Source organism: Equus przewalskii, chromosome 11, assembly GCF_037783145.1.
Source record: "Equus przewalskii isolate Varuska chromosome 11, EquPr2, whole genome shotgun sequence".
Classification (NCBI taxonomy): domain Eukaryota; kingdom Metazoa; phylum Chordata; class Mammalia; order Perissodactyla; family Equidae; genus Equus; species Equus przewalskii.
Genome location: NC_091841.1, coordinates 32,052,412 through 32,067,997, shown reverse-complemented (window position 1 = coordinate 32,067,997; position 15,586 = coordinate 32,052,412). Strand labels below are relative to the sequence as shown.

At 60.9% G+C, this 15,586-nt stretch overlaps 1 protein-coding gene across 6 annotated transcripts in view; it reads right to left on the bottom strand.

Annotated features, from left to right (window-relative positions):
• KCNQ1 (potassium voltage-gated channel subfamily Q member 1) overlaps positions 1-11,265 on the bottom strand; it is a 389,488-nt gene extending 378,223 nt beyond the window's left edge. For 3 of the 6 annotated variants that reach the window (XM_070564494.1, XM_070564498.1, XM_070564499.1), the window contains exon 1: positions 10,750-11,259. In XM_070564494.1, the coding sequence (XP_070420595.1) occupies positions 10,750-11,138 (389 nt within the window). In that variant the 5' untranslated portion in view covers positions 11,139-11,259. Of the gene's footprint in view, positions 1-10,749 lie in introns of all 6 variants that reach the window. The other 3 variants (XM_070564497.1, XM_070564495.1, XM_070564496.1) reach the window with 3 other exon arrangements.
• Between the last annotated feature and the right edge of the window lie 4,321 nt (positions 11,266-15,586).

Below are 15,586 nucleotides of genomic sequence, written 5' to 3'. Positions count from 1 at the left end.
CCCCCAGGAGCCAGGGTGATGCTTCAGGCCCTGAGTCCCCCTCCGGCCTTGGCCAGGATCCTGAAGAGGCACGATCTCACCTGCCATTTGGTTTCCCTGAGTTGCCACTCTCCCTTCATTTGTGGGGGTTCAAAATAATGAGGTGTCTCCCTCTTGGCCCCAAAGGCAACTGCTGGTTCTGCCCCTTAGTATCAGCGAGCTCCAGGATTTAAACTCCCGTGACGCGTTCCAATCTTCTCCACCTGTCGCATCTTCAGCCCGTGGGCACGTCGTCAAGTTGTCCCCACATCCTGTGACATGGCCCTGGTGGCCTTTGATAATGTTCCTCCTTCCTGGCATGACTCGATGGTCCAGGCTCCCCTGGCACATTTCCTGCCCCAGACCTGGACTTGGCCATTTCTCCAGGACCCCGGTCCCTTTCAGGGGAAATGGGGGCTAGGAGCGTTCCCGGCGTCAGCCTCGGTCCTTCTCTCTAGCCCCTTCCAGTCAACAGAGAAATATTTTAAATAAAATCAGCACGAACACACACTGACACTTCTCATTCAAATACGGGCCACAGGGTTCATCTAAATTACGTCGGCTGTTTTCTCCCACTGAGTCCCGCTCTCCAGGACACGGATGAAATAACTCGTTTGCCTTAACCCACGAGTCCCAGGCAAGGGCCTCAGAATCATCGAATAAGCACCTTCACAGCTGTGATACAATCACTGAAAATAGTGCACACACCGGCACACACGCGTGCACACACACACAGCTCTGTGTCCTCGGCAGATGACCTGCTAGGGACAGATCACCTGAAACAAGTGCCTTCTGGGGGTGATTCCAGCCACTCGGCACACATTTAGGCTCACTTATTCCATTTTTATTTTGAGGGGCTTCTTTTTCTAGTTAAGATTTATTTAGGGATTTTTTTTAAATTATGAGATTAGGGGTTGCTTTTTTATTTAAAATTATGGAAACGATTTACATGGTTCCAAAGTCAAATCTATAAAACAAAGTGTATTCAGAGATGTTCGGGTTCCATCACGTCCCTTCCCCCACCCCAGCCAGGAGGTGACCTCTTTATAAGTTTTGGTTTATCTTTCCACGGCTTTTGGTTTTTGACATAAAGCAAGTACGTACATATGATAGCCTTCCCTTAATAGGTGAGTAATAGCCTGTTATATTTTTCTCCACTTACAAATAAATCCTGGTACTTAGTCCATAAAAGCATATGGAGATGGCACACGCCTTTTTCTCATCTACGTAATATTCCACACAGGGCTGATTCCACCGGTCTCCCGCAGGTGGGCACCTGAGATTTCCCCATCTGTCTTGATACAAAGAGTGCTTTAATGAACAGCTTTAGGCATGCGTATTTTCCTGCTTTTTTGCCAAGATCTTCAAGACAGGTTCCAGGAAGTGGGGCTGCTGGGTGAGAGGGGAGAAGGCTGCATAATTTTGCCAGATGTTGCCAAATCCCCCTGCTCACAGATTCCACCGCTTCACCGACCCTCCGGCAGCATGAGAGCGCCGTTTCCCCACAGCCTCGGCCGCCACCGCCCAGGGTGTTTGCCAGTCTGATGGGATCTCAGCAGAGATTGCATTTCTCTGACCACAAGTGAGTCAGCACCTTCTCGAATGTTGAAGGACCACCCCACCGGCCCTGCTCACTGTCTGCTCACATCTCTGCCCATCTTCCGTGGGGCTGTTGGTTCTCTCTTCTCTGTTTTGGGGAACTGTTTCCATGGTAGAGATGTTAATCCTTTGCGATATGTCACAATCTTCCCCCAGTTTGTCATGTGTCTTTTTACTGTTAAGGCGGCGGTGTCACACAAAGGCTGTTTCTTTCTTACACAAACATTTATATCTTTTCCTTAATGCATCTGGCGTCTGAGTCACCGTGAGAGAAGTCTCCCACCCTCGGCTGGTGGACCACTCTGTGTGTTATTCTGGCGCTTGAGCACTTCTCCGACCCACTTGGAATTCACCCTGAGGGGCGGTGTGAAGAGGGTCCGGCCTGACCTCCTTCCTCCTGGCCCCCCATTTCCCCAGCATCACATGAAAAACTCTGTTTTCGCCCCACTGGTTAGAGACACTGCCTATACTTTGGCTGAACTTCCACACGTAATCGAGTGTATACGTGGACTTTTTACTCTGTTCCATTACTTATCTGCCTGTCCATATGCCAGCAGCACACTGTTTTAATTAACCGAGCTTTATGTTTTATAATATTTTGAGCCATCCCAGCCAAGAACTTGGATGTGACTTTTACAAGAGACCAGCTGGAGACGTCATGGAACAGAAAGCCCAACCTGCGACCCATCAAGGTCCAACATCCAGAGCACACAGTTCCCGGAGCTGCTCTGGGCTCCCCGGGGATCCCCAGCTGCTCCCCTCCGCTGGCTGGTGGGCACCCCCAGGAGGGAACGGCCTGTCCCTCTGGGTCAGGCTGCTCTGCTCACTCCTCCAAGCTGTGATCAGCCTGGAGGTGACGGAGGCAGCCGCTGGCCCGGGCTGGGCTGGGGTCCCCAGGCAGTCTCCATACAGAGAAGCGTTCCAGGGCTGAAGGAAGTCGGGGAGCGGGGTGGGGTCTCTGTCCAGCTAGCCTGGCTTCAGTTCCTGTTTTCTGACTCTCTCTGGATCTTTGCATGGCGCTCAGCAGCAAACTCAGCAGGAAGATGTGAGGGCGCTGCCGTCCTGAGTGTCCTTTCAGTCTGCCCAAGAGCGGGCAGAGCAGGGGGCCCACACCTGGGAGGCACAGAGGGGAAGCCCATAGCCCCTGCTCCTCCATGAGTCGGCCCCCTGCGGGTGGGGGTGGCCAGGAGGGCACCCATGGCCGAGAGGCAAGCGTTCTTGGAAGTCAGAGGGGGGTGGCCATGGGGCGCTCCATGGAGGTACTGGAGGGAGCCTCTGCAGGTTGAGGGTGAGGGCCAGCGGGGGTGCCTGTGGGCACACACCGGGCACGAGGCTTCATCCTGCTTGAAGCCGTCAGCATCATAAGAGCTTCGGGCCCAAGTGGAGCAGCTTTCCGGGTGCAGCATGAACCAAGTAGCTGGGCCTCAGTTTCCCCATCTGCAAGCTGCTGAGCAGAAAAGCAGAGCAGGCCCAGAATCCCAGAGTGGACAGGGGCAGGCCCTGGGGTCGGCGGCCCAGTCCCTCCCATATGGGAGCCGTAGACAGGCAAGCAGACCAAGGGCTTCTGCGGAGCCCTTCAGAGCAAACTCGCTGCACCCGCGGCCACACAGTGACCCTCCCGTGGGGACCACACTCCTGCAGAGGGGCTCACCTCGGGACACACTGCCCTCCTCCCAGGGCCTTCTGGAAGCATCTGCTCACAAGCAGGTGCGGGCGGTGGGGAAGGGGTTGGACACCTGGGTCCCACCATCAAGGGCCGCGTGGCCCTGGCCCACCACCCCCAGCCCCCTCTCACTCTCCGGCCTCAGCTTTTCATCTGGGCAACGAGGTCTGTGCCCACCCCACCGGGGCTGTTGTGAAGACCGAGGCGCTCTTGGGAAGAGGGGTCTGAAGAGCAGGCCTCTCCTGCCAGCCACTGGGGGTCCCGGGGCCTCTGCTCACCACCTTCCAAGTTCATGCTTCTCCCCAGCTCAGGAATGCCGCCGGATAAAAATACCCACCGACGACGGATGCCATCAGGCCCGGCCTGTCTGTGGGGCTCAGAGCTACAGGGCAGCAGGCTGACCGCCACGGCCCAGGCTGGAGGGACTGGAATAGGGAAAAGGCAAGGAAGGGGCCTGGGCTTCTGGGTCAGATGCCAGGTGGCCCTCTCATGAGGGCCTATCCCTGCTGGATACCAGGCAAGGATGGAGACAGCTCCCAGGAGCCCTGCCCACTCACTCGGACCCTCTAACGCCCAGGAGTGCTGGGGCCAGCACACGCTAATGCCCTGCACAGCACCCAGAGCAGCTGAGCCACCAAGGGACTCTGAACACCAGGGCGGAGCCAGGGCGGGGTGGGGGGGGGCGGTGAGCGGCAGCACAGAAAGAAGGCATGGCTCTGCCTTGGGCAACATGGGAAGGCTTCTTGGAGGAGGCAGCCTCTGAGCTGAGCCTCAGCCTGTGGTCCTGGGCAGGAGGGCTTTAGGGCAGAGGCCCAAAGCAGCCAGATCAAAGCCCTCTGAAGGTTGGTCACCCCACCCACAATGCGGACAGCCCCAGGACATGGGGGGCCAGTTCACTAGCTGCTGCCAGAGGAGAGCGTCCAGGGTGGGCTGCCTGGGCCCCACGTGCCACTCTCAGGAGGTGGCTTCCTCCTGCCCAGGGGCTCTTTCCCTTCTCCTCCCATGACAAACAGTGGCATCTACTCCTCACATAGCCAAGCCACCCAAAGGTCAACGTCACAACCCCCCGGCAAGGTGGCAGGGTGGGACGGGAACCTCATTGGGCCCACTTGGACTCGAGTCCTGGCCATCAGGAGCGGCGGGTCCAGTCAGGCAGCCTAGGGCGCATCACCTCCCCTCTCTGAGCCCAGGGTCCCCAGGGCGCACAGCAGCCGCCCATCCCCTCCCACTTCCCCCAGGCCTCGAGGGGAGAGCCAGGCTGCCCCTCGCCTCAGCCAGTGCACCCGGGCTGGGCAGAAGAGGACAAATCATCACAGAAGACAAGAGCCATCACCCATTCAGAGAATGGCTCCCCGGGCTCCGGTCACAGGCGCTGCCAGTGGTCACCGCTGCCCTCGCTAGCCGTAACCCTGCCCTGATAGAGGGATGCTTACAGCACTCGGGGTGGGGGGGGGGGGGCGGCTCACGAGAGAAAGACTGCTTGTGGCCCTCTCTGCCCTCCAGGAGGACCACGGACGGTCACCTGATGTGCCCGAGGGACCCTGCGGCCGCCTCCATGCTCTGCCCCTTGCTCTGAGGTGCTTCCTCGAGGAGAGGGAGGCAGGACCCACCTGCTCTGTAACCGAATCTGTGGGTCTGAGTTGAAGAAGTCTGGATGGTGAAGTTCATCTCTTCATTCGCCTCTCTAGCAGCAGAGGCTGGGCACCCAGTACACACAAGCTTCTGGAAGCTTCTTTATGGCATCTTCACTGGATTCGCATGCCGTGGTCTCCCGGCACTGGCCACACACCCACATCTCACCTTGGGCATGACCCCAGCCCACAGTGCCTCCTGGGTCCAGCACATTCTCCTTGCAGATGGGCCTCACTGGCCATGCCTCCCACGGCACGGGAGCCGACACGAGCCTGGCCCAGCCTCGTTGGTCTCACTGGTGGACAGGGCGCTGAACTGCAGCGGGAGGTGTCACACGAGCCCAGAGCTGGTTTCGACCATCAGTCTGAGAAAGGCCGCAGAGCTCACCTGGGTCCATCCCCCAGACGAGGGAGCTGGGGTGCAGAGGGGGGCAGGCAGGGCGCTGGCGGGAGCGGCTGAGCAGACATTCCACAGGGACTCGTGCCTCCACGCCCCACCGCCCCGAGCATGGTCAAGGGACAGCAGCAGGCACATCACTGGGAGCTGGTGAGAAACGAGGATGCTGGGCTGCCACGCCACCTTCACAGCATCTCCAGGGCATGCTGGCCACGCAGTGTGTCCTACAGGCAAGGATGCCAGCAGTGGTCGAGGGACCTGGGGAACCAGCCTCTGTGGCAGGAGACTCTGGGTGGTCGTGCCCTTGGAAGCAGGACTTCAGCAGCTCCGGCAGAGCCTGGGCTCCCGCTGCTGCCCGTCAGCCTGATGTGACCTGTCTCAGCTCGGGGACATGCAGGCACATGCGTCTGGTGGGAACACGGGGGGCATGCATGGTTTGCATTGGGAGCCTCTCACCATTCCCGGGACAGCACACAGCAGGGCCCACTGCATGTGTACACCTGATATGCCAGCTCCCAGGCTCTGGTCACCCTGACCTCAGGCAACGAGGTCCCGCCAGGCATGGGATGTGAGTGTCCCGGTGCAGCCATAACAAAGCCCCCAGGTCAGGGGGCCTGAACAACAGACGTTGACTGTCTCCTGGTCCTGGAGGCTGGACGTACGAGGTCAAGGTGCAGGCAGGGCTGGTTCCTCCTGAGGCCTCTCTCCTTGTGTGTAGACACTGTCTTCTCCCCATGTCCTCACATGGCCGTCCCTCTGTGTGTGTCTGATCTCTTCTTATAAGGACACCAATCATATTTGTATATGGCCACCCCCCAAGGACCTCCCTTAACCTTAAGCACCTCTTTAAAGGGCCATCTCCAAATACAGTCACATTTGTAGGTACCGGTGGGTCAGGGCTCAACATCTCTTTCTAAGGGGTGTGATTCAACCTTAATAGAAAGATTTGTGTAAACCCATCGCGAGTCCACACTCCAACACCTCCATCACACAAAACGGCCGCCTCCTCAACAGCCAGGACCCCGTAACATGGGTGCTTGGCCCTCCTGCCCAGAGGCAGGTGGGCCCCTCAGACACCCCTCGCCTGTCTTCCCCAGGACAAAGAGCCCCGGCCCCTCTCCCGGCTCCGGTCCAGAGGCACACCGCTGTGTGTGAAGGTCCCAGTGCATGGGGACTATGACCACAAAGGGGCCCCTCCTGTCCCCCAGTGCCCTTGGCACCCTCCCGGGTGCAGGCCAAGACCATGGGCACTGAGCCCACGGGGAGCGCGGATGCAGTGCCAGGCACGGGCGAATGTTCTCTCCCACCTGAGCAACCCTGTCAGAAGGTGCCGAGCCTGCCACAGACGGGACGCAGAATCGGAGAGCTCAAGGACCGGGCAGGGAGGCCCAGCCTGGGGACAACGCTGAGACATGAAACCTTGTCCCTACTCTAGTCCACACACCATGCACCACCCACCCAGCGCCAGGCGGCCTCCTGAATCCAGACCGCAGCACACGCTGGGGACCTCCTTCCAGCCCCTGGACGGGCCCCTCTCCCCCACCACCTCCCTCGTGGCCTCAAGGTCTCCCGGGTTCCCCTCCCCAGCTGGTGGCCCCCAAGTAAGGGACGCCTATGGTCTCCCAACTAACGCCAGGCCATGATGAGGTGCTCGACACGTGGACAGCAGTGCGTCCAGAAACGTGGGGCTGGGTCTGTGGCAGCAGAGAGCTGTCTCTGGTCAGCCAGGGGTGAGGCCAGGGGACAGGCCCTGAGGAAGGGGACACAGGGAGAAGCAACAAAAGGAATTCCCAGTTTTACCAGGAATTGGGGGCTGAGGAAGCCGTGAAGGAGTCTCAAAGGGGACGGTGGGAAGAGACCGGACAGCCCATCCTCCTCCAAACAGCCCCCCATGTGGACCGCCAAGCCCTCCGCCCGCCCTGGCTGGCCCCCCTTCTAGGGTCTGCAGAATCACTGCCTGTGGGCACTTCAGCCCCTAACACCGGAGCCAGGGGCAGGCGTGTCCGGGGAGCCACAGAGTTGGGGGGACGTGGCCGGTGACCTGGCCTTCACTTTCCAAAAGGCAGGCGGGCTCAGCCCAACAAACCGCCAGGGCCGGCTTCCAGCGCCATCAATGATTAATGTGCCCTGTGAAGTGCCGCCAAAGCCACCGGAAAGTTCTTGGGAACCCAGGAAAGGCAGGGTGGCAGAAGGGCGGGGACAGGAGGCCCCAAGCCAAGTTTGCGAGCCGGGGGGAGGGAGGGTGGCTCTCCACTCACTGCTGGGCCCCACCCCAAACCCCTTCTCAGCCACACCTGGGTCTCCAAGCAGCTGGGCAATCAGAGTGGACGCTGACTGAGTGGGGCACCGTGCACCTGCATGGGGAAACTGAGGCACAGGGAAGGGGCTCGCTCAGGGTCAAACAGCCACAGTGGTTGCTGAGGACTGAGGCCGGGCTGCATGGTAGGAGGTGTGGTGAAGAAGCAGCTTGGAAAAGACGAGAATCTTCACGTGCCATATCATCCTGCGGCTCCCAAGAGCTGGAGGAGGAGAAAGAGAGGAGAGGGCGAGAGGCTCCTGGGGCTCCTGTCACTGGAAGCCCCTTGCCACTCAGGCTAGGGATGCAGTGCCCTGGGGGCAGCCTTCATCCTACCCTCCGGAGGGGTGGGGCCCAGCCTCGTGGCCTGGGCAGGCATCTCCCCAGCCCAGATGATCCCGGCCGAGGCCCATCCGCCAGGAGCCAGGACGCCCTGACGCCCTCAGCGAGAGCGGGAGCCACCCACGGTAGGGACGCAAAGGGCCTCGGAAGAGGACTGGGGGCCGAGGGGGCAGGGCTGGGGGCGGTAGCATCCTGCTCCCTGACCCTGGCAGACAGGGCCGGCCAGGCGCACACAGGAAGGGCTGTTCTCCTCTCGGCCGGAGCAGGGGTTCCCCAACGAGGGGGGAACAGGATATCCTGGCCTACTTCCCCAGCTGTGCCTGGGAGAGGGAGCCCGGCCCTGCAGTGCCCGCCAGGACCACGGCTCCACACCCGCCCGCCCGGGCCCTTCAAGGCCAGGCTCGTCCTTCTCAGGCCGGAAACCAAGCCAGGCCTGGGGCACAACAATAACCCTGCACGTTTCACAATCCGCGTCACCAAGGACAGAGCTCTTTTTCTGCCGCTATCTCAGACGATCCCTAGAGCGACGGCAGGGCTGGAGCGGGCACTGTCCACTCCCTTCACGGGGCTGTGGCCAGGCTCCAGCCACCGGGCCACAGGCCGCCGCTGCAATCCCAGCTCAAAGGCCAGGTCCCCTCAAGAGACTGGCCGATTCAGAGAGCATCCAGGGCTCTGCCAATCTCCTGGAGACATCAGGAGCGAGGGGGTGACTTCCCAGGCCCCAGACAAGCCATATGCCCTGCCTGACCGGGGTCCCCCTCCAGCCCCAACCCACACGGGGGGAACTGTGGCAGGCGTCCACTCCCCAGGGCCACAGCACACCTCTTACAGGACAGGGCCCAGAATGGGAAATCACTGACCCAAGGTCACACAGCCACCCTCAGGAGCATCCCTTTCCGGGCTCCCCGAGGAGAAGCGGCGCTGCCCGTGTCCCCAGAAGCCGCCCCTGCCCCGCCAGCTCCTGGGGAGGCCGGGCAAACGCAGACTGCTGAGCAAACTTCCGAGAGCTAAACAATCAGATCCGGAAGAAAACACAGTGTAAGCAGAGACTTCCTCTGGGGTGCGGCGGGCCCTGTTCCTCCACACGGCACTGCGCGCCCACGGGCCTGTGTCCCCAGGACTCGAACCAGCGGTGTGTCTGGAGGGCCCTCACCCCGGCAGCCCTCTGAGGGTGGGGTCACTGCAGACCACCTGGCAACCCTCTGCCAGCGCCTCCCTGCCTTTACCAGGAGCTGGCGGGCAGGGCTCCAGGATGGAGACACAGCTGGGCAGGGTCTTCCCCGGGACCCTGCCGTGGGCTCCGTCCCACCCCGGACATCTCAGGGAGCCTGGGATGCAGCAGGCGAGGGCGAGGAGGCAGGCGGCCCATGGGCACAGCAGCACCCACAGCCTGGTGTTGGCTGGATGTTCACACAGCTGGCGTCGGACTCAGGTGGGATCCCTTCGGGTTACTGTACAGGAATGCTCCCCCAAACCCTGAGACAAGCAGTGGCAGCTGCAGGGGGCGGGCACCATCTCCCGCAGCCACGGTCACAGCTCAGGTGCCCTCTGACACGTTGGGAGGCTGGGGTGGGGAAGAGGCCTGAAGATCGTGGCCCATCCATGCTTTGGGGGACACTGACCCCAAGACTTGCCCTCCTGCTGTGGAAGGCCTGCCCCTCAGCAGGGAGGGCAGCCACCCTGGGTACCACCTGCACTCCCAGCGGAGCAAAGGTGAGAAGCTGAGGCTGCCGTCCCGCCTCACCTGCCTGAGAGGATGCTCCAAGCTGGCCGGAGCCTGGCTCCCGCTGCACCCTGGGGACCCTGGTGGAGGCTACCAGTGGGAGAAAACAGGCCGCTGGACGCCCCCAGCCAGGGAGGCAGCAGGAACGAGCACCCACCGTTACCAGTAGGAAGCTAGAGGAAGGCCACCCCCGGAGGAGCCCCCGAAATCAGCAAAGGCTCACAGGCCAGAGGCTGGCACCAGACCAAGGGGCCGCTGGCCGGGCAGCCAGCAAGCAGCGCCATGCAAGGCAGGGAGGGCTCCGGCAGGCCACAAGGAGGGCACCCCGAGGAGGTCACTTCCTCGTGCCCCTGTCCCCTGCAGGCACGCCACACAGGGAATTAGAAGCACCTGGGTAACGGCGGGCCGTGCGCGGCCTAGAGCGCCCTGTCGTCTCCTGGGCGCAGCTTCCTCTGACTGGCAGCCGCAGCGTGCCCTCACCCCCGACCCCAGGCTCCTCTGCTCCAACCCAGGCTTTCATGAGCTTGGTTCCTTAAGTGGGCCGTGGACACTCCCCACCTCCATGCTGACCCCTCAGGGAACACCACCCCGCCGGGCCTGACCAAACCCGGGAGGGTCTGAGATGTCGCTACAGGAGCCGAGGGCCCTCCCCGCTGGGGGCTCCAGACTCCTGCCTACAGGCCAACCCTGGGGAAACCTCTCCCCTGCACCCAGGGGCAAGCTCCCCAGCACAGTCCTTTCCCAGAAGGATTAACACCTGGACCGTCCCTCCAGGGAGGAGAGGAGCCAACTTCTGGGCTCCAGCACCCCTCCCCAGCTGGGTCCCCACACACATGCCCAGGCAGGCCCTGCCAGGAGCTCTGCACCCCGACAGGGTCAGACCCAGACGGCCCTGAACTTTAAGGGACAGGCTCCACGTTGTTTATGTTTTTCCCATTAACCTCTCCCTTCCCTCCCAGCTGCTCCCAGTGGCACTCCAACATGGCCTGGGCAGCAGCAGGTGGCACGAGGACAGCGCTGCTCCCACGCCCCTCCCCACCCCCTCCGGGCCCGGCCCGGTCGGCCGGCGACGACACTCACACGGCGAAGTGGTAGACGAAGCACTTCCAGCCCGTGGGGCGCTCGAGGAAGTTGTAGACGCGGCCCTGGATGTGGGTGCGCGCGAGCAGCGGGCGGCGCGCGCTGTAGATGGAGACGCGCGGGTCGAGGCTCACCGGCGGCCGCGGGCCAAGGTCGGCGGCTGCGGGGGGCGCGGCCGGCGGGGCCGGAGACGCGGGGAGCGCGGGCCCCTGGGTGCCGGGAGGCACGATGGGCGCATAGAGCGCGCCGCCCGCCGGGCCGCCCTCAGCCAGCTCCAGGGAGAAGGGGCACTTCTTGGCCAGGCCCGCGCTGCCCCGCCGGGCGCCCGGCAGGCGGCCCCAGCCCCAGCGCTTCCTCTCGGCCCTGGGCGGGGAGGAGGCCGCGGCCATGGCCAGGCAGGGGCCGGCTGGGCGGCGGCACTGGGAGCTGCAGCGAAGACAGGCGCCGGGGCGCAGCGCGGGCGGCCTCTTCTGCCAGGCCCGCCGCAGGGGGCCGCTGCCTGCCCCGCCCGGGAGTGGGGGGGCGGGGCCGGGAGGGGGCGGTGGCCGCCGGCCGGTCCCCGGGGATGGCGTGCCCCGCCCCGGGCCGGACGCCCCGCCCTTGACCAACCGGCGGGCACGGGGCACCCGGTCGGTGCTCACCTGCTTCGTCCCGCCCGCGTATGCGCCCACCTGTTCCGCCCGGCCCTTTCGCATTCACCTGCTTGGCCCCGCCCTCGCCCACCTGCTTGGCCTGCCCCTTTCCTCGCTCCTCTGCTCATCCCCACCTGCACCCACCCAGGTGTTCGCCTCCTACGCCCACCTGTTCGGCCCTAGCAGAGCCTCCAGCCAATCCGGGAAGGCGCGGCGTTGGCAGGTGCAGCGACCGACAGAGAACCGCCCAGCCTGGGCAGGAGGGCCGGGTAGCGCACAGGCGCCTACTTTACCCGCTCTGACCCCTTCGAAGAGACAAGGAGGGGCGCCTTGGGGCACGCAGACTGACCCTCTGGGCGCGGGGAGAACTGCGTTGTTAGTCCCGCCAACACTGAGCGTCCCCTGGGTGCACGCTGTGGGCAGAGAAGAATGCAGTCAGTCGGTGCCCATTAGGGCCGTCGGACCGGGGAGGCAAGATGGGGCCATTGTCGGTCAGAGAAGCCCCAGTGGGAACTGTGTGCGTGGGGAGGATGTGGGCCTAGTCGGGGCTGCACAGCCTGGGTCCCGATGGAGTTTGACCAGAGACATGGCCAGTGGGGCTACCTGGGCAGGTCAGGGAAGAGGCGGTTGGACAGTCCTAGGGGCACCCAGAGTGGGTGTCCTATCCTCCTCCCCTCCCTATCGGGGCTGCCGGGTCTGCCCCTGGGCCTTCTGGGTTTCCCTGGGTGAGGGTGGGTGTAGAGGTGGGGGTTGGGATCAGGGTTTTGCTGGTCCCCCACGCTGCCTCCGGCAATCACTGCGCTGATATTTGGGTCCCCGTGCATTGACCAGGCGCCAGGATGGAGGATGGGGTGGCAAACAGAAAAACCAGCTTCTCTGGAGACGTTGCCCGGGGCAGAGGGAGAACCGCCCCCAGCCACGTCAGGGTCCATAACTTAGAAGACACTTCCCAGGTCTTCACTGAGCACCCGGGGCTGTTGTATCCACCACCAGAAAGTCAGCTCTTGGTGATGGCCAGAGTGCAGCTCCGGCCCTTCTCCCCTGACTCCCCACCCCTCAGAGAGTGGCTGCACACAGCCAGCTCATTTGTATTTGCAGAGACAAGAATCAAGTGTGTTTCAGCGAATGCCAGGCTCTGTGGCCACTGGGGGCTGCCGAGGCCAGGACAACTTCCTCAGAAGTGCATCGCTTAGGATCCCAAACAGCCAGAGAGTCCACCTCTGCAGGGCACCTCGGGGCACGGGATGAGGCACACAGCAGGCATTCAGTCAATACTTTCCGAATGAATGCATGCACGAGCGAGCAGTGTCTGCACATCCACGCCCAGTCAGCAGGGGGAAGGTGAACTTTCACAGGCATTCTTGGGACAACTGGAGAGCCGTAGAGAAAGAAAAAGAGATAAGGTTGGGTCCACATGGCACACAACACACAAGAATAAATTTTGAATGGATCAGAGGCTTAAATGTCAAAGTGAAGCCATTCAGATCCTATCAGAAAGTACGGGGGAATTCCTCCACAGCCTGGAAGCGGGGAAAACGTTTCCAGCCTCTGAGATCCAGAGACAAAAGCTGAGATGAGCAAAGTGAAAAAGACAAATGACAGATGACACCAGTGTCTGCAGTCGGCATCACCGGCCGAGGGTTAGCAGCACCGACACCTAAGGAGAAGACAGTGAGCAGTAACCCCTGGAAAAGGGAGCGAAAGATCCGACCGGTTCACAGGAAAAGAGGTTCCTGATCTTTGCACTTAGGAAAACACACTCAACATCAATCACAACAAGAAAAATGCAAATTAAAAGTACACTTGGATACTGCCGCTCACCTATCTGATTGGCAAAAATCCAGACATTTGCACACCCCATGGGCGGGTCGGCGGGGACACAGCTGGGCAAGGGGCCTGGAGGGTTAGCGAGAGCACACATACCCTTTGCCTCAGCAAGTTAGTTCCACTGCTAGGAACTGACCCAAAGATCCGTGAAAAAAATATGTTATCTGCATACGGCTATTCACAGTGACATTAATGGTATGAGCAAAAGACTAGAAACAGCCGGAACATCCCCGGAACGCTGAACCATGCTGTGCTACAGACACACAGTGTAGCCCTTATCAATGTTCTCTCTAACATTCTGAGGACAAAAGGAACCCAAAGGATCATAGTGTAAGGAACAACGTTGGCATCGTTACTTTGAAATGATTTATATGTCTAACATACACATAGTGTCTATATCATGTTAAATTCCTTAGGAGCCAAGATTTGCAGCATAAGAGAAACGAGATACAGATATCAAATCGAAGAAGTACAAACCAGTCCTTCAATTTGAATCGGGAATAGTAGCAGAAAGTCCTCAGCTATGTTCTCTTAAGATTCCTTTCTAGCTCTGTCCACTGACAAGTTTTAGGAGGGGCCATCAACAACAGAACAATTTGCGCGTCAAAAAGAATTATGCATTGAAACATATCAAATATCTTAAAAACCCAGTAATTCACAACGATACTAAAACATCCTCATTGGCCCTTTGCCCGTTGCTAGGGTTCATTTTATTCCGAAAACTTATAAAAAACTGGGACAGGGTCAAGCGTTCACCTGGCCTTCCATGCCCCAAGTGAACTGCGGGGTAGAAAGAAGCCACCGTGCTGGAGGCAAGTAAGGCGGTATTTCCGGAGACAATTGTGTGATGTCTGGGAATTGCTCTGAGATAATCAGCAGGGAGGGGCCGGCAGTCAGGGTAGAGATTAAAGCAAACGGCCTCTGAGTCCGTCCTTGTTGAGCCGCCGGTGAATGCAGTGGTGACTCTGTGCACCTTACTTTTGTGTGTGTTTCCAAGTTTCAAAGAGTGTACGTAGCCACCCAAGCACCTGAGGAGGCTTCTCGGAGGTCTGCGTGCAGGCCCAGGGTCGGCGGGAGGAACAAGGGGCCCCTGAGCTCTGCAGGCGCCTGCTCTGGGGCGCCTGGGCCCACCAGCATGGGGACACCGGGGAGCGTGGGAGGCTGGACAAGGGGTTGCCAGAGCTCCCTGCAAGCTCAGAGGAGCTGGTGGGCCTGGGGGAGCACTGGGGACCCCTGGGTGCCCTGAAAGGTAGGAGCTGGGAAGGGGGGGAGGGGTGCGGCCAGGTGCGCAGGTGCGGTGAAGTCCGGCTGAGTGCTGACGAGGGTCAGGTGAGGAAGGGCCCAGGGTGAGGGTGGAGGGCTGGGGGTGGGGCTGGGGCTGGGCCTGCAGCAGGAGCAGGAAGCACAAGCCAGCCGAGCCTCCTGGTTGGTGGGCGGACCTGACCCAACGCACTGGCTCCCCAGGGGCCCTCCCCCCTACAGCCCCCACCCCAAGACCTGCATGAGGTCTCCTTGGTCACTCTAGCTACAAGTGTCACATCCTGGGTTCTTGAATGCAGAGGCTCATGGATCTACTTGGCTGAGTGTGGACCGAAAAGCAGCCCCCTCCCTGCCTCTCAGGCCCACAGGCTGTCTCCAGGCCTCAGAACATTCTGGAAACGCTGCACTCACCTCCCCTCAGTGGCCACTTTGCCAACACCCCTCTGTTCACCATACTCACCCCATATTCCTCCCCTGGGGTCAGAAGCCAATCGTGGGAGGAGCCTAGAAGTCTAAAGAAGAGAAGGGTAAGCTGAGGCCGGGGAAGGGAGGGCTGTGTGGCTTCCTGGCTGATGTCCTCCTTCAGCTTGACTCCTGATTCATTCGTTCATCCATTCCTTCCCTGAATCCTCACTGAGCGCCGGCTGCATGCCAGGCTCTGCTCAGGCACTAGCCGTAGAGCTGTGTGTGTGAGGCCCTGCCATCTGGGGCTCAGAGTCGGCAGGGAGCACTCACGGACGATGAAGACCCAGGAGGCGGGGGGCGGGCAGATGGCTGAGAGCGATGCCGGTGAGGGTCTGGGGGCGGTGTGTCCACAGAGACCCTTCCCAGGGCCCTTCAGCTGACCAGGGAGGTATGTGCATGCAGTAGGTACTCAGTACAGAATGGATGGATGGCTAAGTGGGGGGCAGGGAGAAGGTGGGAGGCCACCACCTCTGTCTTCCTTAAGCTAATGAGGCTCTCCACAGAGGGTCCTCTGGCTGGTGAGTGTCCCTCAGGGACAGCAGTGCTGGGGAGTGTGACTTGGCACCACCTGTCTCCCCACTTAGCCCCATTCTCCATCCTGGCCTGCAGGCAGCTCCTCATGCACCACCGTCACTGCGTCTGAGCCCCACATG